The 24,880-nt window shown below is 43.8% G+C and overlaps 1 protein-coding gene across 1 annotated transcript; it reads right to left on the minus strand.

Moving 5' to 3' along the window:
* Nucleotides 1-257: 257 nt before the first annotated feature.
* On the minus strand, nt 258-23,768 carry cyp1b1 (cytochrome P450, family 1, subfamily B, polypeptide 1; the record flags this gene model as incomplete). Its single annotated transcript, XM_084167020.1, has 2 exons — nt 258-1,830; nt 22,786-23,768. The coding sequence occupies 2 exons, from the start codon at nt 23,766-23,768 to the stop codon at nt 1,233-1,235; spliced, it is 1,581 nt and encodes a 526-aa protein (XP_084023146.1). The 3' UTR covers nt 258-1,232.
* Nucleotides 23,769-24,880: the final 1,112 nt, after the last annotated feature.

Raw genomic sequence — 24,880 nt, forward strand, 5'->3', positions numbered from 1 at the left:
CTACATGTAACTACTAGTACTTACTAGCGTGTTACAAGATAGTTACATTGGTAATTAGTTACTCAGGTATAAGGCCTAAGCAAAGTAAAGTCTGACCACTTATTTGGTCCAACCAATCAGTGTAGTTATGGCACAGTTGAGGAACGGAATTGAACTCTCCTTGGTCGATGATCATCTATTGTGTTCATTGGACAAAATCACATATTTTTGTTAATATTGCTACAAAAGTTATTACTACCAAAATTTGTTTTTTGTTTAATACCATATTATAATCGGGTTTGCAGCTGGTTGCCTTGTTTTTTAAAGTTGATTCAACTTCAAATGTTTTACACTGTATGCACATCAATAGCAGTAGCAGGTATAATAAGCTGAGTTTGCTGTAAAACGTTAGTGCATAATGCATATATCAAATTTAGGAAAGGGCTGCTCATTTGAATTTCCTGTCTTTTTTGGCTATTGCCAACTATGTAAATTAAAATGTAGTTTTTGTATTTCATAGTAATATGGTTGGTATTACTATCTTACCTAAATGTACTTAAATAAGTAGGCTACACAAGGTTCACTCTATATCATGTTGACCTTGTTTAGAGATATATTTGGGACATAAAAGGTACACAGGGTACTCGCTGAGATGGTGGATGCAAGTGAAAAGACTGAATCAACTCCAGTCAGTCAGTATGTCAGGAAATACAGTAAACGAAGTGGCCAACAGGCTGTGTGAAAGAACAGACCATTGCCCTCAGATGCCCACTGCAAGCTACTGTATGTTCTGTCATGTTCCAGTAAAATATATGCCATTATTTGTGCAATACTTGATTGAAAATAAAAAAATGTGAGCCATAGTCATTTGCGTGATTACCTGTAAAACAAAGAAAATATAGATGTATGAAAAGACTGTTCATGTAGCACATGGGGATATGTGAAACTCACTCCTCAGCCTGAAGTGTTCCCACGAATAGATAGTTTTTCGGTGGTGCCGACTGGTAAGACGCTTCGGAAGGGCGCTCAAATGTGCTAGCAAGGCAGAGGTCCTGGGTTCAAAGGTGTGAGGCGCATCAGAAGGAAGGGGTACTCGCTTAGCAAGCAGCGTGACATCCGTTACATTCAGTTCATAAATACATTTATAATAACTATATAGTATCTAATACCTGATGGCACATGCGGATGAACTGCAGCTCATAAATCTACTTCAGTGTTTTTTTTCTTTCAAGCTTCATTTAGTGACTCTATTCTCAGTCTGATTGATCTGGAGTTGCCCCATAGAGGGGCTTGTGACTAGCCTTCTCCAGGACTTCCATGCTGTCCCGTAGACTCACTGCTATGGAGAAGTTATTGGGCTTCAGGGTCAGTCCGTAGGTGTAGTCAATGGTGGGCGGCTTGTCCGGGTCGGGACTAAAGTGGGCCTGGTGCACCAGCAATGCTGTAAATAGGAACAGCTGCATCTTTGACAGTTCCTCTCCGATGCACCGCCGCTTTCCCAAGGAGAAGATGAGCACGCTGCTGGCCATGTCTTTGTTCAGCGAGCCGTCCTGGTCCAGGAAGCGCAGGGGGTCAAAGGTCTCCGGGTGCGTCCACTTGGTGGAGTCGTGGTTGCTGGACCACTGGTTGATGAAGATCACTGTGTCCTTGGGGATGGTGTAGCCCATGATGGTGGTGTCGGTGATGGTGCTGTGGGGGATGGTGAGCGGCACGAAGCTGGTGAAGCGCATCACCTCGTAGAGGAAGGCCATCACGTAAGGCAACTGCGACTGGTCCTCGATGATGGGCAGATGGCTCCGGTCGACCACTTTGTCCACTTCCTCCTGGAGACGCAGCTGGATATGAGGAAACCTATATAGGAAAAGGTCAAAGGTGAATGCTCAGATCACAGGTATCTAAATCATTTCCTAAATTATTTCCTATTGAGAAGCTAACCTCTATTTCAACGCTGAGGGCATTCTCAATACAGTAGTGATAAATCATTTTTGGTGGGTAACTATGGGTTCTTTGCACAATTTGTTATTTGGTAGCATGGTTACAGTTGCCAACATGCTTATTGCGATAAGTATTCGGAATTAGTAGTAATTAGTTAAGTGATACAGTGCATTCAGAAAATATTCAGACCCCTTCCATTTTTCAACATTTTGTTACATTACAGCCTTATTCTAAAATTGATTAAATAAATAAATGTTGTCATTAATCTACACACAATACCCCATAATGATAAAGCGAAAACAGGTTTTTTGAATTTTTTGCAAATAAAAAAAAAGGACTCAGAATCAACAAGGTAGGGATAAAAACACAGCAAACAGAGGACATAGAAAGCACAGTATGTGGGTATGTGTGGGTGTATTGTGATGGAAGGTGGGGTGTGTGTTTTTGTGTTTGTAAAAGTGAGTGAAAATGGGTGAAAATTGAAATGGTTGTGAATACCAGAGCCCATGTGTGTCTGCGAGCAGGGGTTGTGAGAGAGAGCTTTTTTTGTGCAGATATGGGATATACATTTTAAAATAAATTATAAATCTGGTTTGGTTATTTATTGTGCTATCATGATGGAAAGGTCCCCAACCCTATACCCTAGACACCCATCTGAGCGACCCATACACTAAGGAGAAGGCCTTATCTGTTTTATGGGCCTACTGTAAGTAGCCTACACGCAGCCAAAACAGAAACATAAATGCGGTCAGAGACCCACTAAAGTAGCACCGCCCCCCCCCCCCCAAGATTCTGAGCCTGCCTGGCAGGGTTGGTCCTACAAAGCCAAAGCCCCCTGATAGGTGAGCATAATATACAAAGAATTTCTGCTGCTAATGAGAACCTTGATGACCTTGTACCTAGCCGGTGGGGATTCCGGTGGGGTGCCCCTACACAGGTAGTGGCAGTGCTGGCAACACTAGCTACAGTAACCCATGGGGAGGGGGTCACACTCAGACAATCAGAGAGGAGGCAAATTACTGTGGCCCTGGTGTCACGGAATGATCAAAGGTCTGACTGCACAGAGATGCTTGGGAAATTGGTCACAACGGGGGACCAGTGTGTGTGTGTTTCAGGGGAAGGGGGTGTACCTGATCTCCAACAGCTAGGACTTGACATTGGTTAATCAAATTTCCAAATTTGTGCCCATTTTTCTGATACATTTTGCATGCCTTCTCGAACAGCTGCAACTGTATATGCATTCGCACATCAAGTCCTTTCTTGAGTTGGGCTCGGGGATGGAACAACTGTTGAACATCTGAGCTTGTGTTTGTTTTGTGGGGGAGAGGGGTCGAGGGTGTATGAGTATGTGTGTGTGTATCCCACATCTGTTGCTATGGGGTTATGGTGTTAGGGACAATATAGGATGAATCACAATAAATGTTTGCTAAAATAATAATTGATTGGCAAAAATGTAATCTTTGTAATGGCAATACTGTTTATAGGTAACAATATTTCGCATTAACTGCCTACATGATCATGCATATTATTTGTGAATTGTAGAAATTAAGATACTCAACATTTTTTATATATACAGTGCCTTCGGAAAGTATTCAGACCCCTGGACTCTTTTCACATTTTGTTACGTTACAGCCTTATTCTACAATGGATTAAATAAATAAATAAAAATGCAGCAATCTACACACAATACCCCATAATGACAAAGTGGGAGAAAAAAACGTTTATTTTTTTCACATTTATAAAAATAAAAAACAGAAATACCTTATTTACCGTGTTTACATAAGTATTCAGACCCTTTGCTATTAGACTCGAAATTGAGCTCAAGTGCATCCTGTTTCCATTGATCATCCTTGAGATGTTTCTACAACTTGATTGGAGTACACCTGTGGTAAATTCAATTGATTGGACATGATTTGGAAAGGCACACACCTGTCTATATAAGATCCCACAGTTGACAGTGCATGTCAGAGCAAAAACCAAGCCATGAGGTTGAAGGAATTGTCTGTAGAGCTCCGAGACAAGATTGTGTCGAGGCACAGATCTGGGGAAGGGTACCAAAAAATGTTGGCAGGATTAAAGGTCCCCAAGAACACAGTGGCCTCCATCATTCATAAATGGAAGAAGTTTGGAACCACCAAGACTCTTCCTAGAGCTGGCCGCCCGGCCAAACTGAGCAATCGAGGGAGGAGGGCCTTGGTCAGGGAGGTGACCAAGAACCCGGTGGTCAGTCTGACAAAGCTCCAGAGTTTCTCTGAGGAGCACATCACCAATCAGGTCTTTATGGTAGAGTGGCCAGACGGAAGCCACTCCTCAGTAAAAGGCACATGACAGCCCGCTTGGAGTTTGCCAAAAGGCACCTAAAGGACTCAGACAATCAGAAACAAGATTCTCTGGCCTGATAAAACCAAGATTGAACTCTTTGGCCTGAATGCCAAGCGTCACGTCTGGAGGAGACCTGGCACTATCCCTATGGTGAAGCATGGTGGTGGCAGCATCATGCTGTGGGGATGTTTTTTAGCGGCAGGGACCGGAAGACGAGTCAGGATCGAGGGAAAGATGAACAGAGCAAAGTACAGAGAGACCGTTGATGAAAACCTGCATCAGAGCACTCAGGACCTCAGACTGGGGCAAAGGACAGCGACCCTAAGCACACAGCCAAGACAACGCAGGAGTGGCTTCAGGACAAGTCTCTGAATGTCCTTGAGTGGCCCAGCCCGGACTTGAACCCAATCTAACATCTCTGGAGAGACCTGAAAATAGCTGTGCAGCGACGCTCCCCATCCAACCTGACAGAGCTTGAGAGGATCTGCAGAGAAGAATGTGAGAAACTCCGCAAATACAGGTGTGCCAAGCTTGTAGTTTCATACCCAAGATGACTCGAGGCTGTAATCGCTGCCAAAGGTGCTTCAACAAAGTACTCAGTAAAGGGTCTGAATACTCATGTAAATTTGATATTAAAGTTTTGGATTTTTAATACATTTGCAAAAATTTCTAAAAACCTGTTTTTGCTTTGTCATTATGGGGTATTGTGTGTAGATTGATGACAAAAAAACAGCAATTTAATCCATTTTAGAATAAGGCTGTAACGTAACACAATGCGGAAAAAGTCAAAGGGTCTGAATACTTTACGAATGCACTGTATATAATGATAAATAGAATTGAAACTTGTATCTCATTATGGTAAATAGTGAAATAAGTATAGCCAGCTATAATTCTAATGGCTTAGCAGATAATAAGAAAAGACGATCAGTATTTACCTGGCTAAAAGACAAGGAATATATGATCTACTGTTTACAGGAAACTCATTCAACAATTTTAGATGAAGTTCTGTGGGAACAGGACTGGGGGGGGGGGGGGGGGGGGTGGCAAATATACTTCTCCCATGGGCAAAGAAACTCAAAAGGGGTGATGATATTAATTAACAATAATTTTGATCCGAATGTGGACCATAAACAGATATGATGATCCATGCTTCTTTGAAAATATATATAATAATTGATCAAAGATGGCGTAGCAGTCCAAGATGGCGTAGCAGTGCGGTCGTGTACTCTGTTGTGTGTCCGTGTAAATAGCCTGTTCTTTCTTTTTTTGTCTTTTGTTGTATATATTCCCCTATCACACTTTTCATCCTTCTACTAAATATACTTTCCTGCAACTCGCCTCACTCAATGTGGAACGGATTCTATTATTTACTTACCTTTTATCTAGAATCTCCAGTTGAAACTAGCTAGCCAGCTAACTAGCTACTTGCTATTAGCCACCGTTAGCGGTTTTCACCCAGAACATCGGATTTTCTGCCGGAATAACTGAATCACTGGACCTTAACACCGGATCGCTACCAGCTAGCCGCAACCGAATGGATGTTGCTGTTGGCTAATCACCACTGCCCCTGAAGCAAGCACCAGTTAGCCTTGAGCTAGCCTCAAGCCAGGCCCATATCCCGGCTATCTACCTCTCTGTCTACCGGTCGGGAGTAGCCAGCTAACTAGCTACTTGCTATTAGCCACCGTTAGCGGGGATTTTTCACCATTGTCCGTGGCCTGCACTACCTACCAGCCAGCTCTAGCCTGGACTATTATCGGCCAGTCTGCACAGCGCGTTATCGACACAGAACATATCGGATTTTCTGCCGGAATCACTGAATCACTGGACCTTTAACACCGGATCATCGCAACTAGCTAGCTGCAACCAAATGGATGTTGTGGTTGGCTAATCAGCCTTGAGCTAGCCTCGAGTCAGGCCCATCTCCCGGCTATCTACCTCTTTGTCAACCGGACGGGACCTCCTAGTGTTGACACGGAGCCCCGCCGATCCATCATGACTGGTCTGCCGACGTAATCGTCTGTGGTTTCAACAGGCTTCCCGTTGCGACGACCACGAAGATCCATCTGCTAGCCCCGGCCCGCTAGCACACGCAAACAACAGCCGTGCTTCCTGATCGCCTGTGCTGTAGCCCCAATTCGAACTGCTCTCGGACTCACATTGCTGTTCACTGGACCTTATGATCACTCAGCTGCACAGCTGATGCCTGCTGGACTGTTCCTTTACACGGTACCCTGTCCTGTTTTATCTGTTTAGCCTCAGCCCAAACTTTCATCACCAATTAACCAGTTGTCTTAGCTCTCTCGAATAACACCTGTGATTGCTTTATACCTCTCTCCCATGTCAATATGCCTTGCCTATTGCTGTTCCAGTTTGTTCTTATTATACAATTTCACTGTAGAGCCCCAAGTCCCTCTCAAACTGCCTCAAATAGCTCCTTGTTCCACCCCCCATACACGCGGAGACCGGCTCAATCGGTGCCTCCAGTGATGCTATCTCTTTCATTGTTACCCAACGCTTAGGTTTACCTCCACTGTACTCATATCCTTCCATATCCTTGTCTGTACATAATGGCCTGAATCTATTCTACAACGCCCGGAAATCTGCCCCCTTTATTCTCTGTACCCAACGCACTAGAAGACCAGTTCTTAAATCCTTAAGCCGTATCCTTATTCTAGTCCTCCTCTGTTCCTCTTGTGATGTAGAGGTTAACCCAGGCCCTGCAGCCCCCAGTATCACTCCTACTCCCCAGGCGCTATCATTTGTTGACTTCTGTAACCGTAAAAGCCTTGGCTTTTTGCATGTTAACATCAGAAGCCTCCTTCCTAAGTTTGAGTTACTCACTGCATTAGCACACTCCACCAACCCTGATGTTCTAGCAGTGTCTGAATCCTGGCTTAGGAAGGCCACAAAAATTCAGAAATGTCCATCCCCAGCTACAACATTTTCCGTCTGGATAGAACTGCCAAAGGGGGTGGAGTTGCAATCTACTGTAGAGATAGCCTGCAGAGCTCTATCATACTATCCAGGTCTGTGGCCAAACAGTTTGAGCTCCTACTACTAAAAATCCACCTTTCCAGAAATAAGTCTCTCACTGTTGCCGCTTGCTACAGACCCCCCTCAGCCCCCAGCTGTGCCCTGGACACCATATGTGAATTGATTGCCCCCATCTATCCTCAGAGTTCGTACTGCTTGGTGACCTAAATTGGGATATGCTTAACACCCCGGCCATCCTACAATCCAAACTAGATGCCCTCAATCTCACACAAATTATCAAGGAACCTACCAGGTACAACCCTAAATCCGTAAACATGGGCACCCTCATAGATATCATCCTGACTAACTTACCCTCTAAATTCACCTCTGCTATCTTCAACCAGGATCTCAGCGATCACTGCCTTATTGCCTGCGTCCGTAACGGGTCCGCGGTCAAACGACCACCCCTCATCACTGTCAAACTCTCCCTAAAACACTTTGGCGAGCAGGCCTTCCTAATTGACCTGGTCCAGGTATCCTGGATGGATATCGATCTCATTCCTTCAGTAGAGGATGCCTGGTTGTTCTTTAAAAGTGCTTTCCTCTCAATCTTAAATAAGCATGCCCCGTTCAAAGAATTCAGAACTAAGAACAGATATAGCCCCTGGTTCTCCTCAGACTTGACCAGCACAAAAACATCTGTGGCGTACTGCATTAGCCCCTGCGATATGCAACTTTTCAGGGAAGTTAGGAACCAATATACACAAGCAGTTAGGAAAGCAAAGGCTAGCTTTTTCAAACGGAAATTTGCATCCTGTAGCACTAACTCCAAAAGGTTTTGGGACACTGTAAAGTGTGCCCACTGCACTGAGGCTAGGAAACACTATCACCACCGATAAATCTGCAATAATCGAGAATTTCAACAAGCATTTTGCTACGGCTGGCCATGCTTTCCACCTGGCTACCACTACCCCGGCCACCAGCTCTGCACCCTCCGCTGCAACTTGCCCATGCCCCCTCCGCTTCTCCTTCACACAAATTCAGACAGCTGATGTTCTGAAAGAGCTGCAAAATCTGGACCCCTACAAATCATCTGGGCTATACAATCTGGACCCTTTCTTTCTCAAATTAGCAGCCGAAATTGTCGCAACCCTATTACTAGCCTGTTCAAACTCTCTTTTGTAACGTCTGAGATCCCCAGAGATTGGAACGCTGCCGCGGTCATCCCCCTCTTCAAAGGGGGTGACACTCTAGATCCAAACTGTTACAGCCCTATATCCATCCTGCCCTGCCTTTCGAAGGTTTTTGAAAGCCAAGTTAACAAACAGATCACTGACCATTTTGAATCCCACCGTACCTTCTCCGCTATGCAATCCGATTTCCGAGCTGGTCATGGGTGCATCTCAGCCACGCTCAAGGTCCTAAACGATATTATAACCGCGATCGATAATAGACAGTACTGTGCAGCCGTCTTCATCGACCTGGCCAAGGCTTTCGACTCTGTCAACCACCGCATTCTTATTGGCAGACTAAATAGCCTTGGTTTCTCAAATGACTGCCTCGCCTGGTTCACCAACTACTTCTCAGATAGAGTTCAATGTGTCAAATCGGAGGGCCTGTTGTCTGAACCTATGGCAGTCTCTATGGGGGTGCCACAGGGTTCAATTCTCAGGCCGACTCTTTTCTCTGTGTATATCAATGATGTCGCTCTTGCTGCTGGTGACTCTCAGATCCACCTCTACGCAGACGAAACCATTTTGTATACATCTGGCCCTTCATTGGACACTGTGTTAACAAACCTCCAAACAAGCCTCAATACCATACAACACTCCTTCCGTAGCCTCCAACTGCTCTTAAACACTAGTAAAACTAAATGCATGCTCTTCAATCGAATGCTGCTGGCACCCGCCCACCCGACTAGAATCACTACTCTCAGCGGGTCTGACCTAGAGTATGTGGACAACTACAAATACCTAGGTGTCTGGTTAGACTGTAACTCTCCTTCCAGACTCACATTAAGCATCTCCAATCCAAAGTTAAATCTAGAATCGGCTTCCTATTTCGCAAACAAAGCCTCCTTCACTCATGCTACCAAACATGCCCTCGTTAAACGGACTATCCTACCGATCCTTGACTTTGGCGATGTCATTTACAAAATAGCCTCCAACACTCTACTCAGCAAATTGGATGTAGTCTATCACAGTGCCATCCGTTTTGTCACCAAAGCCCCATATACTACCCACCACTGTGACCTGTACGCTCTTGTTGGCTGGTCCTCACTACATATTCATCGCCAAACCCACTGGCTCCAGGTCATCTATAAATCAGTGCTAGGCAAATCCTCGCCTTATCTTAGCTCATTGGTCACCATAGCAACACCCACCCGTAGTATGCGCTCCAGCAGGTATATCTCACTGGTCATCCCCAAAGCCAACACCTCCTTTGGCCGCTATTCCTTCCAGTTCTCTGCTGCCAATGACTGGAACGAACTGCAAAAATCTCTGAAGCTGGAGACTCTTATCTCCCTCACTAACTTTAAGCATCAGTTGTCAGAGCACCTTACCGATCACTGCACCTGTACACAGCCCATCTTAAATTAGCCCACCCAACTACCTCATCCCCATATTGTTATGTATTTTGCTCATTTGCACCCCAGTATCTCTATTTGCACATCATCTCTTGCACATCTATCATTCCAGTGTTAATATTAAATTGTAATTATTTTGCACTATGGCCTATTTATTGCCTTACCTCCATAACTTGCTACATTTGCACACACTGTATATATATTTTCTATTGTATTGTTTACCCCATATGTAACTCTGTGTTGTTGTTTTTTATCGCACTGCTTTGCTTTATCTTGGCCAGGTCGCAGTTGTAAATGAGAACTTGTTCTCAACTGGCTTACCTGGTTAAATAAAGGTGAAATTAAAAAATAATTTTTAAAAACCTACAAGCAATACAAGACTCTATTATTATGGTGGGAGATTATAATACGTTTTTAAATACCTCAATGGACCATAAAGGAAATCACACTACAAACTACAATCACCCTCATGCACTTAAGGAAATCACAAATGTCATGGATATATTGGAACTAGTGGATATATGGAGGCTTAAATATCTTGACCTAGTGAGATATACATGGCGGAGGCTCAATAAAGCTTGTCGTCTTGACTACTTTCTTATGTCATTCTCGCTGGCACCTAAAGATTAAAAAGTGTTGATAGGGGACAGAATGCAGTCGGACCATCAAATAATTGGCATATATATTACTCCTACAGAATTTCCATGTTGGCGAAGATATTGGAAATTTTATCAAAGCCTAAAAAAATTGTAGATTGTCAGATACTCAACAAGAACGTCTGATTTCATTATTACTGAAACAGGATCCAAGTGGTAAATATAAAGATCCGGTCAATTAAGAAAATTGGAGGCCCCTTACACTTCAGTGTTGTGATGCAAATATTCACCACCAATTGTGCAAGCTCCCACTTAAAAAGATGAGAGAGGCCTGTAATTTTCATCATAGGTACACGTCAACTATGACAGACAAATTGAGAAAACAAATCCAGAAAATCACATTGTAGGATTTTGAATGAATTTATTTGCAAATTATGGTGGAAAATAAGTATTTGGTCACCTACAAACAAGCAAGATTTCTGGCTCTCACAGACCTGTAACTTCTTCTTTAAGAGGCTCCTCTGTCCTCCACTCGTTACCTGTATTAATGGCACCTGTTTGAACTTGTTATCAGTATAAAAGACACCTGTCCACAACCTCAAACAGTCACACTCCAAACTCCACTATGGCCAAGACCAAAAAGCTGTCAAAGGACACCAGAAACAAAATGGTAGACCTGCACCAGGCTGGGAAGACTGAATCTGCAATATGTAAGCAGCTTGGTTTGAAGAAATCAACTGTGGGAGCAATTATTAGGAAATGGAAGACATACAAGACCACTGATAATCTCCCTCGATCTGGGGCTCCACGCAAGATCTCACCCCGTGGGGTCAAAATGATCACAAGAACGGTGAGCAAAAATCCCAGAACCACACGGGGGGACCTAGTGAATGACCTGCAGAGAGCTGGGACCAAAGTAACAAAGCCTACCATCAGTAACACACTACGCCGCCAGGGACTCAAATCCTGCAGTGCAAGACGTGTCCCCCTGCTCAAGCCAGTACATGTCCAGGCCCGTCTGAAGTTTGCTAGAGTGCATTTGGATGATCCAGAAGAGGATTGGGAGAATGTCATATGGTCAGATTAAACCAAAATATAACTTTTTGGTACAGAAAACGTTTGACCTGTGTCATTGCCAACAAAGGGTATATAACAAAGTATTGAGAAACTTTTGTTATTGACCAAATACTTATTTTCCACCATAATTTGCTAATAAATTCATTAAAAATCCTACAATGTGATTTTCTGGAATTTTTTTTCTCATTTTGTCTGTCATAGTTGACGTGTACCTATGATGAAAATTACAGGCCTCTCTCATCTTTTTAAGTGGGAGAACTTGCACAATTGGTGGCTGACTAAATATTTTTTTTCCCCACTGTATGTATAGTAACCCTAGGTGTAAAATAGTAAATAATGACTACTTCCCTGAAAGTATTAAACTGTCAAGAGGAGTAAAACAAGGTTGTCCACTATCGGCATATCTATTTATTATGGCCATCGATATGTTAGCTATTAAAATCAGATCCAACAATAATATCAAGAGGTTAGAAATCAAGGGCTTAAAAACAAAGGTGTCATTGTACACTGATGATTCATGCTTTCTTTTAAATCCACAATTTGGATCCCTCCACAGCCTCATAGAGGATCTAGATACTTTTTCTAACCTCTCTGGATTACAACCAAATTATGATAAGTGTACTATATTACGTATTGGATCACAAAAAAACGTGTACATTACCGTGTAGTTTACCAATAGAATGGTCTGATGGTGATGTGGACATACTCGGTATACATATCCCAAAATAAATAAATGGTCTTACTACAATATATTTTATTAGAAAGTTAGCAAAAAATAGATACGATTTTGCTACCATGGAATGGAAAATTGTGGAAAAATCACCCTGATTAACTCTTTAGTCATATCCCAGTTTACCTATTTGCTTTTGGTCTTGCCTACACCTAGCGACCTGTTTTTTAAATTATATGCTAAAAAATATTCAATTTGATTTGGAACGGCAAGCCAGACAAAATTAAACTGGCCTATTTATTTAATGAATATGAATTCGGAGGGCAGAAATTATTAAATATTAAAACATTAGACCTCTCACTAAAGGCGTCAGTCATACAAAAGTTATATTTAAATCCGAACTGGTTCTCTAGCAGATTAGTAAGAATGTCTCACCCTGTCACGTCCACTCCCGCTACCCCTCTCCGGCGCTTGACGTCGCCGGTCTACTAACTACCGGTCCTGGCAACCCATCCTTATGCACACCTGGCAACCTTCATTACGCACACCTGCGCCTCATTAGGCACACCTGGACTTCATCACCTCCCTGATTACTTCCCCTTTATATAGCACTCCGTTGTTATCACTCACCAGGCAATATTGTTCATGTTTAGATGCTTTTCTTGTTTTGTATTGTTCATGTTTTTCATTATTTAAACTCACTAACTGCACTTGCTTCCTGATTCCTTACATCTACGTTACAGAATATTGTCTCACAGAATGGAAGCAGCAGCCAACCGAGACATCTCCCAGATGGTCGGCGAACAGGGAGACCTACTGCGCCAACACCACGATCAGCTGGCGCAACTGGGGATGGCGATGGATGAGGTCCTCTGCGTTCTTCAACGTCTAGATCTTCCCCAAGGGGCTTCACCCCCAATGAGCGGAGGATCCTCTACCATGAGTCGACCCAGCAAGCCAGCACCCCAGCCCATTCAGAAGTCTGCCCAGGTCAGCGATGCCCGTTTGTCTCTTCCAGAGAAATACGACAGGATACCATCCAAATGCCGTGGCTTCCTCCTCGAGTGCTCCCTCTATTTTGCTCATCAAGCGGAAGCCCCCACCAGGAGAGGTCCAAGGTTGCCAAGGTTATTTCCTTGTTGCCCGGGCGGGCGTTGGAATGGGCTACGGCCATCTGGGAGAGATGAGAGGAGGAGCTGTGTTCCTATGGGAGGTTCATGGCTCTGTTCAGGAGAGTTTTCGATCATCCACCAGAGGGCAGAGAGGGGGGTGAGCGCCTACTCCAACCACGGCAGGAGGACCAGACCACTGTGGAGTATGCCCTCACCTTTCGTACAGTGGCAGCATCCAGCAGATGGAATGAGCGCTCCGCAACTTATTCAGAAGAGGATTGCGTGAGGAGGTCCAGACGGAGCTGGCATGCCGAGATGAAACCCTCTCATTGGATGCACTCATCGCGATGGCCATCCATCTGGATAACCTCCTTCGGGAGCGTTGGCACTCCCATCGCCTTTCTCCCTCCTTCATTGACCGATCTGAGTCAGAGCCTGAACCCATGGAGGTAGGGGTCACACGCCTCCCCGCGGCTGAACAACACCATCGGAGACAACTGGGGCTCTGTCCCTATTGTGGCCAGGAGGGACACCAGCTTCAATGGTGTCCGCTACGTCCTAACCCGAGAGTCACTAGAGCAGAGGGACGGTCCAGTCTCCTGGTGTAGGTGTGAGCATTCCATCATCTTCACTCTCCACCAAACCCTTCTTAGTACCGATTTCACTAGCTGGCTCTCCCTCATGTGTTGTTTCCACAGCTCTAGTGGACTCCGGAGTCACAGGGAATTTTATTGACCAGGCCCTTGCCTCCTCCCTGAACATAACATCATACCCGCTCTCCTCTCCGTTTCCGCACTGGATAACCGACCACTGGGATCTGGCACAGTCAAACACATCACAGCACCACTCACCATCACCGTGGGACCCCTGCACCAAGAAAGCCTCCCCTACCTCATGATCCAGGCACCCGTACACAAAGTCGTCCTCGGTCTCCCATGGGAGAATGGAAGATGGCCTTCTGCACAGTGTCTGGCCACTATGAGTACTTGGTGATGCCTTATGGTTTAACCATAGAGCCGTCGGTGTTCCAGGCATTCGTGAACGAGATGTTTCGGGACATGCTTGGGCACCAGGTGGTTGTGTATATTGACAACTTCCTGATCTACTCGGCCACCTTGGAGGAGCACATCGCCCACGTCCGGATAGTCCTGGGACGCCTCCTGGAGAACCATCTGTACGTGAAAGCGGAGAACTGCCAGTTCCATCAGGTCTCCTTCTAGGGATATCGGATCAGCCCGCAGGGAGTGGTTGTGGAGGAAAGGAAGGTAGATGTGGTCAGGTCATGGCCAGTCCCAAACCCCATAAAGGGCTCGCAACGGTTTTTGGGGTTTGCCAACTTTTACTGCCACTTCATCAGGAACTTCAGCTCCATCGCCTCACCTCGCTCCTCAAAGGTGGTCTCTGTAAGTTTGGCGTGGAATCCTGCAGCTGATGAGGCCTTCCGCCTGCTGAAGGGGAGTTTCACCTCTGCCACGTTGCTGAAACACCCAGACCCTACGCTGCCCTTCATGGTGGAGGTGGACGCCTCAGAAGTGGGCGTGGGGGCCTTTCTGTCACAACGTCAAGGTAATCCACAAAAACTGTATCCATGTGCATACCTCTAAAAAAACTGTCCCCTGCAGCAAGGAACTATGACGTCGGTGATCAGGAGCTCCTAGCAGTGAAGTTGGCATTACAGGAGTGGAGACACTGGCTGGAGGGCGCCACGGACCCGTTTCTCATCCTCACCGACCATCGGAACTTGGAATACATATGGACAGCGAGGCGGCTGAACCCCCGCCAAGCAAGGTGGGCCCTTTTCTTTACTACAGTGAGGGAAAAAAGTATTTGATCCCCTGCTGATTTTGTACGTTTGCCTTACTGACAAAGAAATGATCAGTCTATAATTTTAATGGTAGGTTTATTTGAACAGTGAGAGATAGAATAACAACAACAAAATCCAGAAAAACACATGTCAAAAATGTTATAAATTGATTTGCATTTTAATTAGGGAAATAAGTATTTGACCCCTCTGCAAAACATGACTTAGTACTTGGTGGAAAAACCCTTGTTGGCAATCACAGAGGTCAGACGTTTCTTGTAGTTGGCCACCAGGTTTGCACACATCTCAGGAGGGATTTTGTTCCACTCCTCTTTGCAGATCTTCTCCAAGTCATTAAGGTTTCGAGGCTGACGTTTGGCAACTCGAACCTTCAGCTCCCTCCACAGATTTTCTATGGGATTAAGGTCTGGAGTCTGGCTAGGCCACTCCAGGACCTTAATGTGCCTCTTCTTGAGCCACTCCTTTGTTGCCTTGGCTGTGTGTTTTGGGTCATTGTCATACTGGAATACCCATCCACGACCCATTTTCAATGCCCTGGCTGAGGGAAGGAGGTTCTCACCCAAGATTTGACGGTACATGGCCCCGTCCATCGTCCCTTTGATGCGGTGAAGTTGTCCTGTCCCCTTAGCAGAAAAACACCCCCAAAGCATAATGTTTCCACCTCCATGTTTGACGGTGGGGATGGTGTTCTTGGGGTCATAGGCAGCATTCTTCCTCCTCCAAACACGGCGAGTTGAGAGAATGCCAAAGAGCTCCATTTTGGTCTCATCTGACCACAACACTTTCACCCAGTTCTCCTCTGAATCATTCAGATGTTCATTGGCAAACTTCAAACGGGCATGTATATGTGCTTTTTTGAGCAGGGGGACCTTGCGGGCGCTGCAGGATTTCAGTCCTTCGCGGCGTAGTGTGTTACCAATTGTTTTCTTGGTGACTATGATCCCAGCTGCCTTGAGATCATTGACAAGGTCCTCCCGTTTAGTTCTGGGCTGATTCCTCACCGTTCTCATGATCATTGCAACTCCACGAGGTGAGATCTTGCATGGAGCCCCAGGCCGAGGGAGATTGACAGTCTTTTGTGTTTCTTCCATTTGCGAATAATCGCACCAACTGTTGTCACCTTCTCACCAAGCTGCTTGGCGATGGTCTTGTAGCCCATTCCAGCCTTGTGTAGGTCTACAATCTTGTCCCTGACATCCTTGGAGAGCTCTTTGGTCTTGGCCATGGTGGAGAGTTTGGAATCTGCTTCTGTGGACAGGTGTCTTTTATACAAGTAACAAGCTGAGATTAGGAGCACTCACTTTAAGAGTGTGCTCCTAATCTCAGCTCGTTACCTGTATAAAAGACACCTGGGAGCCAGAAATCTTTCTGATTGAGAGGGGGTCAAATACTTATTTCCCTCATTAAAATGCAAATCAATTTATAACATTTTTGACATGCGTTTTTCTGGATTTATTTTATTCTGGCTCTCACTGTTCAAATAAACCTACCATTAAAATTACAGACTGATCATTTCTTTGTCAGTGGGCAAACGTACAAAATCAGCAGGGGATCAAATACTTTTTTCCCTCACTGTAGATTCAACTTCACCTTGTCATACCGCACAGGTTCAAAGAACATCAAAGCCGATGCCCTGTCCCGACTCCACGATTCAGGAGAGGTTCCTATCCTGAGTGGTCCCATCATACTGCCCTCTCGAATCGTTGCCCCCATGCTCTGGGCCATAGACGTGGACATCCGGCAGGCTATGGAGAGGGAACCCGTACCAGCTACCTGTCCTCCGGAGCACACCTACGTTCCCACGGAGGTAAGGGATCGGCTTTTGACCTGGGCGCACACATCCGTTGCCGCTGGACACCCAGGTATCACCCGCACCACTCAATCCATCTCCATTAAGTACTGGTGGCCCACCTTGGCGCAGGACGTCTCCCGCTACATCAACTCCTGCTCCGTATGTGCCCAAACCAAGTCTCCCCAGAACGCACCAGCAGGGAAACTCCTTCCCCTCCCCGTGCCTCAGCGGCCTTGGACCCATCTGTCGATACAGTTTGTCACTGATCTTCCCCTGTCTGATGGTTTCACCACTGTTATGGTTGTTGTGGACAGATTCTCAAAATCCTGCCGTTTTATCCCTCTCTCTGGTCTCCCTACTGCTCTCCAGGTCGCTGAGGCACTGTTTCAGCAGGTCTTCCGGCACTATGGCCTTCCAGAGGATATCGTCTTCGACCATGGTCCCCAATTCACGTCACGTGTATGGAGAGCCTTCATTGAGAAGCTGGAGGTCATGGTCAGCCTCACATCTGGGTACCGGCCTCAGTCCAACAGGCAGGTGGAAAGGACCATCCAGGAGATGGGGAGGTTCCTGAGGAGTCAGGACCGGCAGAGGTAGTGGGCCCGGTATCTTCCCTGGGCGAAGTATGGCCTGAACTCACTTCGTCATTCCTCCACCGGGTTGTCTCCCTTCCAGTGCATCCTGGGGTACCAACCGGCCCTGGCTCTGTGGACCATGAGCCAGATCGAAGCCCCTGCGGTGGATGAGTGGTTCCGGCACGCAGGGGAGGTTTGGGAAGCTGCCCACGTGAGGCTCCAATGCGCCGTCCAGTGCCAGAAGGAGCAGTCGGACCGCCACTGCAGTTAGGCACCCGTTTTCCATCCTGGTGATCGCGTCTGGCTCTCCTTAAGGAACCTCCTGCTTCGCCTGCCCTGCCGGAAGCTGAGCCCCCGGTTTGTGGGGCCATTCAAAGTCCTCCCGAGGGTCAATGAGGTAACTTATCGATTACAGCTTCCCAATGACTACCAGATCTCACCCTCTTTTCACATTTCCCTCCTCAGGCTGGTGGTTCCTGGTCCCCTGGCTGATGCCGTCCCCCACGACACCCCTCTGCCTCCCCTGGACATCGAGGGTAGTCCCGCCTATGCTGTCAGGTCCCTCCTGCACTCCAGATGTCTTGGGGGTCGGTACTGTAACGTCCCCTCCGGCTACCCCTCTCCCCGGTCTATTAACCACCGGTCCTGGAAACCCATCATTACGCACACCTTGCAACCTTCATTACGTACACCTGAGCCTCATTAGGCACACCTGGACTTCATCACCTCCCTGATTACCTCCCCTTTATATCACCCACCAGGCAACATGTTAAACTTGTTTCTTGTTTTGTATCGTTCATGTTCTTCATTATTAAACTCACTAACTGCACTTGCTTCCTGACTCCCTGCATCTACGTTACACACCCCATGTTCAAGAATGGCCTTTTTCACTTTATTCAGATTACAACCTCTCACTTTCGGTTATTTGAAAATGAAATCATCTCCAAAATATTGCTATTTTTAAAACAAGCCATAGAAAGTTGGTTGCAATTTCAGTTTAATCCACCAGAAAAGACAGAACAACAAATATTGCGGTTAACCTCTTAAGGATTAAACAATTTTTGCCGAAAATGACATACCCAAATCTAACTGCCTGTAGCTCAGGACTTGAAGCAAGGATATGCATATTATTGATACCATTTGAAAGGAAACGCTTTGAAGTTTGTGGATGTAGGAGAATGTTCTCCTTAATGTAGGAGAATATAACACATTAGATCTGGTAAAAGATAATACAAACAAAAAAACATGCAGTTTTCTTTTAGTTGTTTCTTTCATCAACTTTGAAATGCAATAGAAAGGCCACAATATAATATTGCAATTTAGATTTTTTAACCACTAGATGGCAGCAGTGTTTGTGCAAAGTTTCAGATTGATCCAGTGAAGCATTGCAATACTGGACTATTTTGTATCAAGTCTGCCCAAATGTGCCGAATTGGTCAATTTATATATTTTCAAGTACATAACTATAGAGAACATACAAAAATGATATGGTAATACAAAATGTAAGTTTACACACTCCCAGGAATGTCATACATGATGGATCATTAGCTTATACACTAACTTTCACACATCTAGATGGCCGGGTGGGGTGGGTGTGGAGCCAGAGACAGCAAGGGCTCAAACTGTAGAATCCAGTTCCTACATTTGAATTAAAAAATTGATTTTATCAAACAAAACTATGCTATATTTTATCTCTGGGACTCTCAGGATGACAAATCAGAGCAAGATTACTGAATGAAAGTACATTCTTACCTTCAGAGGTGAATGTATCAAACCAGTTGCCGTGATACGTTTTTTGTTGTTGTGCACTCTCCTCAAACAATAGCATGGTATTTTTTCACTGTAATAGCTACTAATTTAAGCTTTCTGCCCATATAAGACATGTCTATGTCCTGGAAAGTTTGCTGCTACTTACAATAGTCATGCTAATCACATTGGGCGCACGTTAGCTCAACCGTCCCGTATATGGGACACCGATCCCGTAGAGGTTAAACTAATTAATTAAAAAACCTTTTTCGAAAACATATTTCAAAAAGGTATAATCTTTGTAAATTATATCACAAATAGGACTGGTGGAGTTATGTCACACATGCAGCTAACAAAAATATATGTAAATGTCTGCTCTACCCAAAATTACAACCAACTAATTGCAGCAGTACTGCAAAAATGGAAGAGGCAAGTGGAAGGGGGAAAAAGTAAGGAACTTGTCTGTTGGTCCTGCATTAAATAACAAATTTGATTAAAGAAAATTGTGATAAATAAAAAATTGACAGAGGTGCCACATAGATTGCAAAATAGTTGGGAAGAGATTTTCGATGTACCGATTCCATGGCACATGGTTGATGAACTGATACGCAAAACAACGGCGGATTCAAAACTTTGAATTTTTCAATGTAAATTATTATACTAAATTCTTGTTATATAATTTATATATGGGGGATACAACCATCCCAGCTCTGCAGATTTTGCTGCGAAGAGACAGAATCATTAGATCATTTGTTTTGTACTGTCCGTATGTAGCTTGTTTTTGGTCGCAGGTCCAGGAATGGTTGAAAAAGTGCAACATATACCTGGAGCTAACTCTGCAGATAGCACTACTGGGTGATTTGAAAAGTCATAGTCAATCTATCAATAAAATAATAATACTTTAGCAAAAATGTTTATCTTTAATTTATAATCTGTACAAACTACGAGAATAGAAAGGTTCAGAACTTTTGTGAAACATCATAGCACAGTTGAAAAATATATGTCAAAAACAAATAAAAATGGATGGTGTTAAGAGATAGATGGGAGGGGTTGAGTGGAGCTGAAGGGTGGAATTAAAAACAACAAGATGTAACTAATGTAAAATATACTGTGTCCGTAAAATATATATAGGTTCAGAACTTTTTTGAAACATCACAGTTAAAAATATATGGCAAAATAGAAATCAAACTGGATGGGCTTCAGAGATAGATGGGAGGGGTTGATGGTAGCTGAAGGATGGGATTAAAAACAAACAAAAGATAACTATTGTCAAATACATTGTGTCCGTAACATGTATATAGTATGTATAAGATGGAAGTAGAAGCCTAAGTATTGTTATCCATTAGTTTACTCCAATTAGCAGAGTGGTGGTAGGGTTAGGGGAAAATAATAAAGGAAAATATATTTTAAAAATGTATATATATATATACCTTTGCCTTGATGACATCTTTGCACACTCTTGGCATTCTCTCGACCAAGGCCTGATTCACAAAGTACTGAGTAAAGGGTCTGAATAATTATGTAAATGTCATATTTCCGTGTTTTTTTTTGTTGGTCTTTGACATTATGGGGTATTGTGTGTAGATTGATGAGAGAGAGAAAAAAAACTATTTAAGCAATTTTAGAATAAGGCTGTAACGTAACAAAATGTGGGAAAAGTCAAGGGGTTTGAATACTTTCAGAATGCACTGTAATTCCAGAGAAGCCTGTGTTTTGAGGATATATTGGCAAGACTGTTGTTAGGCCCAAGACGAAGTCGAGAGCTGGCAAACTGTGCCAATATATCCTCCAAAGACCGCCTTCGAGGGCATTATCACTTTTAAACAAGAGGTTACTCTAAAAGAAATGTGATATTCAAATAATGATTTACATATTTCCATTAAAAACGTTATTTTGGTGAATTTATTCATACTATTTCATCCTTCCATGATATATAGTCCCAACACAAATCTAGGGTTGCTACCCAAGCCGGCAGGTCATTTGTTGTATTGGTTCGATTGCCAGAGAAGCGACCCAGTTGTTCAGTCTTTTTGTTCTGTATCAGTTGTTCTTACTAAATGTCATTACCATAATGGCTGGCAACGTTCTTATCCCTTGCTTGCTAGCTAGCCAACTACGGCTAATTTACAGTCAAGTCAAAAAGTGCAGCCAGAATAACAGCAAAGTAGCAGCATTTGCTTTTGTTTAAACTGTTTTCTAGAGACATTTATTTGGATACACCCATAACAATGAGCTAATGAGGCGCGATTTCGCCTGGCATAGAAAATGTGCTCTCTCATCAGGACACTGTTGTTCAGAGGAGCTAGCCAACAACACAGCTAACACAATCACTTCAGACTGAAGCTGGAAAGACTGCAAACTAGCTGCACTTCGTTTCATTTTACCTTTTTTCAAATTACATTTCTTTGTATATATCCATAAAAATTATTCATGGTTTCGACTGGTTGAGAAATGCTGCCTGCCTGTCTGTCTCCTCCCGACTCCGAACACATTCATTACTATGGGTAAACTGGAGATCGAATTTGAATATTGAAACAATGTTGCAAATGTCGGAGAGACAGACAGCAAGGTTTATACAAACCTCGGCTGTTGAAAATGTTAGTCTAAAAGAAATGTGAGATGATATCCAGATGCTTTTTTTAGTGGAGATCAAGTTCATAAATTGCTTGTCTGAGCTGATGAGACAGCGCAGTCAGATGGAACTGAGTAAATAGGCATTTTAACATCATAGATTTAGCTGGTGTTAACTTGTGGAATAGACACCGGCTGGAATGCGCTTTTAACAAATCAGCATTCAGGATTAGACCCACCCCTTGTATAATTAAGTGATAATGCCCGAAAAGCTGGTGTATCCTCCAAACACCGGCTTCGAGGGCATTATCACTTTTATTTATTTTGTATTTATCCTTTACTTTATATGGGAGTCATACTGAGACCAAGGTCTCTTTTACAGATGAGCCCTGAATTACAGAAATTACAGAAAATACACACATCAAAATATAAATAAAACAAAACACATTCATCACTAATAAGGTCCTCAATCAGTTTTAGAAAAATTGCATTCATTACTAGGTATCTAAACTATTTTATTTTTCCTGCGCGAACAAGCTACAGTATGCCTACTGTTATCCTACTGGCAACACACAGCATGTTCTACTGCTCAGATGACGTCATTTTCCTGAAGCGATATTTTAGGAAAAAACAGCGGAGCCCTCATATTAGGCTGCCAATACCTGCCTGGGCGCTTCTGCTATTTAATACTATTACGCAACATCATAGTTCTGCTACTGAAGTGCCGAACACAAGATCAAGTACAGTACCCTACCAACAATGAAAGAGCAGAGCATACGTGCTCTTTCGTTTTTTTAATGTTGATTGTGAGATGGTTGCATACTAGGAGATTAGGTAATTTTCCAAAAAGAGAATAGCTTTCCCCACTTTAGGCATAGGTTTTCTCCACTTTCCGCATATAATTGATTAACTTTACGCACAGGCTTTCTCAATTTTACGCATAGGCAATTGTTAACAGAACATATCATATGGGAAAAATACTACTTTAATTTCACTTTAGCTGATTCAAAATTAATATGTATTACCTCACAAGTATCAGAATGATCCACTGGAGTGCAGTAGACAGTGTGTCTTGGCTTGCTCCAAAAATATCACCGATGGTGGGTGGTACATAATCTTTGCCTGGTGAGACCCTTGGCGAGCTGTCCTGAGAATGGTCTAATGCCATGATGAAAGCATCTGTCATGTCCCGGATGGTGCTTGACTGAATGGTCTTTCGATGCTCGACAACTTTACTAACGATAAATTTACTGAACTCCTGATTGAGCGCTTTAAAGTTTTCAAATATGTTTTTTATTGGGTTGGGGAAATACTGGAGCCAAGGCATCACATCCACGATGCTTCCAGCCCCCACTGTTTGGGTGAATTGATAATTTCGTCCCACCACTTGCGCAAACTCAGCGTCGTCGTATGAATACCTCTTTCCAAAGCACACGGCTGTCATTACGTTAGCGGTTGATACCACCAAGTATGTCATCGGCTGGAAATATTGGTGCTCTTTAGTTTTTACCAGGAAAAGATGGAGCAGCTCCCTAACTTCGCAGACAACGTGGTTTTCGAAGGCCTTTTTGGTGTGCATGTTGCGGGTGGAAAACATCCGAACAGTAGATTGGGCCACTTTTCGGTGCACTTTCCACCATTCGCTAAATGTACCAAAAGCAATGCCATCGCCATTGGAAACGTATTGAAACGAGGCAAAGTCCGGTCTGCCTGCGAAATCAAATCCCTTTTTGATGAGCGCCTGCCTAATTGCGTCACCATTCAGTACCACAACGTCCCGGCAGCCGAGTTTGATTTGAAAGACATCCCCATATTTCCGTGACATGCGAGAAAAATAGAGGTGAGGAGTGTTGCCAAGCTCTACTGCGTTCCCAATGACCGGCCAAGCGAACGGTCCAGGCGGGCTGTGCACGTCCCAGTTCCGCCTGATCCTGCGCCACAGAAGCATGGCAAAGAGAAAAGTCAAAGACGCCAATAATAGGCCACTCGGTGGCGTTGGCAAGTCCATTATGGAGCCTAGAGAAAGCAATAAGTTAGTTCTATAAAAATAATTAATTGATTATAGGGCAAAATACAAGTAAATTCAATAATCATTATTTTGAGACAGAAATATAGGCTAGTGGAAATATTATTACAGAACAAAATATGGCACAAAATGTAATGAGTCAAATACTGTGAATGAATAAGCACCACCTTGCAGTTAATTTGTTGCTTCTTCTAAGGAAAGAACAGCCTGATGTTAATTGTAGTCTGTCTGTTACTAATATTTTGATGAATAAGCTCCTGTCCCGTCGATGCCGATTGTAAGGCTACGTTTTAATGTAAACGCAAGAAGCGCGCTAATTAGGGCTCACTTATTTATATAGCGGATCCAGCTTGAAAGTAAGAATTATTGAAGAATGAAATCCTCATAACCTGCGCAATAGACATAAAATAAATGCAGTTATTATGTCCAGTAACTTCATTTCTATTATCGTGCAGTTCCAGACCTTCCACTCTCCACATGTGAATAGCCTTCTGTTGTCCCAAGTTATGATTTATCATAAACAGAAGTGTCAAATAGCATCATAGCTCGTCAGCGTCTGAGTCGTGGTTTGTTGTAGGGGTGTCTGCTCCCCTCCCCCCCTCTCTCTCTCTCTCTCTCTCTCTCTCTCTCTCTCTCTCTCTCTCTCTCTCTCTCTCTCTCTCTCTCTCTCTCTCTCTCTCTCTCTCCAATTACATTCAATTTAAGGGCTTTATTGGCTGGGAAACGTATGTTAACATTGCCAAAGCAAGTGAAGTAGATAATAAACAAAAGTGAAATAAACAATAAATATTAACAGTAAACATTACACTCAGAAGTTCCAAAAGAATAAAGATATTTCAAATGTCATATTATGTATATATACAGTGTTGTAACAATGTGCAAATAGTTAAAGTACAAATGGGAAAATAAATTAACATAAATTTGGGTTGTATTTACAATGGTGTTTGTTCTTCACTGGTTGCCCTTTTCTTGTGGCAACAGGTCACAAATCTTGCAGCTGTGATGGCACACTGTGGTTTTTCACCCAGTAGATAAGGGAGTTTATCAAAATTGGGTTTGTTTTCGAATTCTTTGTGGATCGCTGTAATCTGAGG

Source organism: Coregonus lavaretus (assembly GCF_964263955.1).
Source record: "Coregonus lavaretus genome assembly, chromosome: 1".
In the NCBI taxonomy this organism is placed as follows: domain Eukaryota; kingdom Metazoa; phylum Chordata; class Actinopteri; order Salmoniformes; family Salmonidae; genus Coregonus; species Coregonus lavaretus.